Raw genomic sequence first — 2,987 nt, 5'->3', positions numbered from 1 at the left:
GTCCTCGCAAAATTCTGACTTCGTGCCAGCCATACCGCCCGACTGTCAGCGTGTGAGCACGTCGTCGATAGATCCTCTTGCCCTATTTATTTCTCTGCCCGACCGCCCACCCGTCCGCTCTCACGAGATGCGACGAAAGTTTCGAGGGCGCGGTATAATCGATAATCGTCCTTCTCCTCCCATCCTTTCCACCCATCATGCACTTTCTTGTCTAGAGCGGCCGGGCGGCTCGTCCAAAGACGTGGCGAACGAATTAACCGACAAATAATTATCGCTAATGAGGCCATTGGTCGAACGGATTCGCCCCGCGAATCATTTACACCGTCGCGCTGATCGCTGGTCCAGCCTTCCGCTGAAATTCAAGGGTAGCACTCTTTTCGACACTTCCTCCCCCTGGGAAGAACGATGTTAGAATCCGATTGAATGGACTGTCATTCCAAAACTCTTTTCACAATTCTTGAATTTTCGACCATTCGGATTCCAGTATCTATGAATCTTCGGAACTTCCTTAATCCTAAGATCAATAGCGCGCGAAACACTTGCCACCCTGTCCGAACTCGCGATCTCCTCTCGAGGGCGCCTCACCATTTAGGTCCCCGGTATCCCGGCGACTCGAAGGACGGGGGTCAGGGCAGCCCGAAGCCGAAGAAGGGCGCAATCGGACGCTCGTAGAGCAGACGCGACGGTGGAAGTGGCGGTGGCCGCTTCCTCCGCGGGGCAATCACCGTCCTCTATAAGGACCCCTTCCCGGCGAACAGCATCTCCCTGTGCTTGGTGCGTATGTGCGAGCGCAGAGTGTCGATCCTGCTGTAGGTGGCCGGGCAATAAGGGCACAGCGAGCGCTGCGCGGTGTGTATGTGGAAGTGGTGCCAACGATTGGTCACCTGCTTCCCGCAGGCGCGGCATCTCCATAACGCCGGGCTGTTAAGCGACACGGCGAACATCTCGTGATAAGAGAGGCCGACCGGCACGCTCGGCATCGAACCTGCAAAACCCAACAGCATCTACATGCCTTTCGTGCACAACCAGCGCCAGTCGTGTTTTTTTGCAAGCGCAAAGCGCTTAGATCCTGAAGATTCTGCGAGCCTAGAAATTCACCACCGTTAGCCTAGGAATTCTTGACGGTCAGTTTTGAATCCAAGGCGATCCAGTGCTCGCTGAATCTCTAAGATCCAAAACTTTAAGATCCAAAAATTTAAAAAGTCCGGGATCTTCAAGACTTGACGATTCGTCTTGGTTCCTGAACTCTTCGATTTGTAGGATCCTTTTGATTCTTCGATATCGAATTTTAGCATCAAATCCAAAAATTTGATCTGCGAGACCTCGAATCTCTTGGACCCTTCGGTGCGGTAGGTGATTGTGTGGGTTTTGTTTGGTGCAATGTTCAGGTGTCAGTGTCCTTGAGAAGTCTAATGAATTTACTGATTACGGCCGGTGACGTTCTCTTGAGTAAATCTCAATATTATCAACACACACAAGTCTTAGAGAAATAAAGTGAATTGTGCAAAGAACAATGGAAAATATAAATATTGTAACTAAAGCTGCTGATCGTAAGACTAAGATAATTTACTTAAAGAACGATTCAAATTTTGATTTCCAATAATAATACGATAATAATATATTGTGAATTATTTTTTTGAGAAACTAAACGTTCAAATAAATCTTTAATTCTCAAGCGAATACAATCGTTCGAATCCACTTTTGAAGAAATTCTTTGAGCGTGCGGATAACGTGGAAGAGATGTCACAAGGCAGACAGTGAATCGAAACGATCGAGTGTGTCCGATCATGTGTGAACACATCCACACGTACGCTCATCATTCATCTTCTCTTTTACAGTCTCCACAAGCACAGATATTCCGCAAGCGTCACAGAATTATATACTCACGTTCTTGATGGCACCATGGAAATACGAAGAACATGCCGTAGAGTGAAAATAGCACGCCTCTCCACATCCAGAGACTCCTGAGTATTTCAGGATTTCTGAATCCTAAACTTCTAAAATATATGCATTCTCGTATTCGCGAATCATACGCTAAAGCTCGTGGAATCGCTCGACTCATCGGATCTTCCTGGGAACTTTCGGTTTCCAGATGCTCTCGGGATCCTCAGAGATAAACACTCACGTTTCAGCGACATCGACAGTAACGCGGCAAGCATGGAGAGAAAAATACTTAACCGAATATTTGCCGATGTTATTGTAGGATTATCTGGGACGGAGCTCGTCGTCTCCAATAATCCGTGCTAGAAGACGTAGTAACTTCATACGCTTGTGTTAAGTTCTTATCATCATTGGCGTATTGGTGCAGAAAGAAGTTACATATATAGAGTGATCAAAAAATCATGACAAATAACGACGTTTAAGAGATAGAATTTATATTATGTCATGCAAATAACTTTTCGTACTATAATTATATTATAATTACGTTATTTTATATTATGCGAATAATGTTTGTAAATACTAATTCTTTTAATATTAATAATTTTTAGATATTATATTTACTTTGTATTATACTTCATCCAGAGTTGTGCGACTTTTTGTTCAGTAACGCAATTGTCGCGAAATGTTAATAACAATTGAAACAATTTCCGTTAAATAATAAAACAAAATAAAAGGAGGATATCAAAAAACTCATTTTCTTCGTGACCTAAAAAAATTGGCAAATATTTTAAAATATCATCTGCGTAGATCCATGCGATTAGAGAAGCGTCAGTTCTTCATCAGGATGCATTTAAATTAACTATCGACATTACGTGATGCGTATTCCTGCGCTTCGACATGATCAGGATATTTAATTAAGACGTTGCGGTGTCGTCAAATACCAGTTCACCCCCCAAAGATACGTCGCGTATCGATTATCGAAACGGTTTACCTGCAAACAAAGCATCCAATAATCCGCACTGCGCGAAATCTGCAGAATAATCACGTCACAGAGCGGGATTAATGATGACGTGCGTATCAATAAAGTCTTGGAAATTACTGTAAGA

General features: G+C 43.9%; 1 protein-coding gene across 1 annotated transcript in view; it reads right to left on the bottom strand.

Annotated features, from left to right (window-relative positions):
• Positions 1–533: 533 nt before the first annotated feature.
• Positions 534–2,987, bottom strand: part of LOC108694404 (zinc finger and BTB domain-containing protein 6-like) — a 62,509-nt gene continuing 60,055 nt past the window's right edge. The window contains exon 5 of the mRNA XM_018203845.1: positions 534–985. Within this exon, the coding sequence (XP_018059334.1) occupies positions 732–985 (254 nt within the window). The 3' untranslated portion in view covers positions 534–731. The remainder of the gene's footprint in view (positions 986–2,987) is intronic.

The sequence above is a fragment of the Atta colombica genome, unplaced genomic scaffold, assembly GCF_001594045.1.
Source record: "Atta colombica isolate Treedump-2 unplaced genomic scaffold, Acol1.0 scaffold12, whole genome shotgun sequence".
Lineage (NCBI taxonomy): Eukaryota > Metazoa > Arthropoda > Insecta > Hymenoptera > Formicidae > Atta > Atta colombica.
Note: the sequence above shows the minus strand (reverse complement) of the source record. Positions and strands in the feature narration are given on the sequence as shown.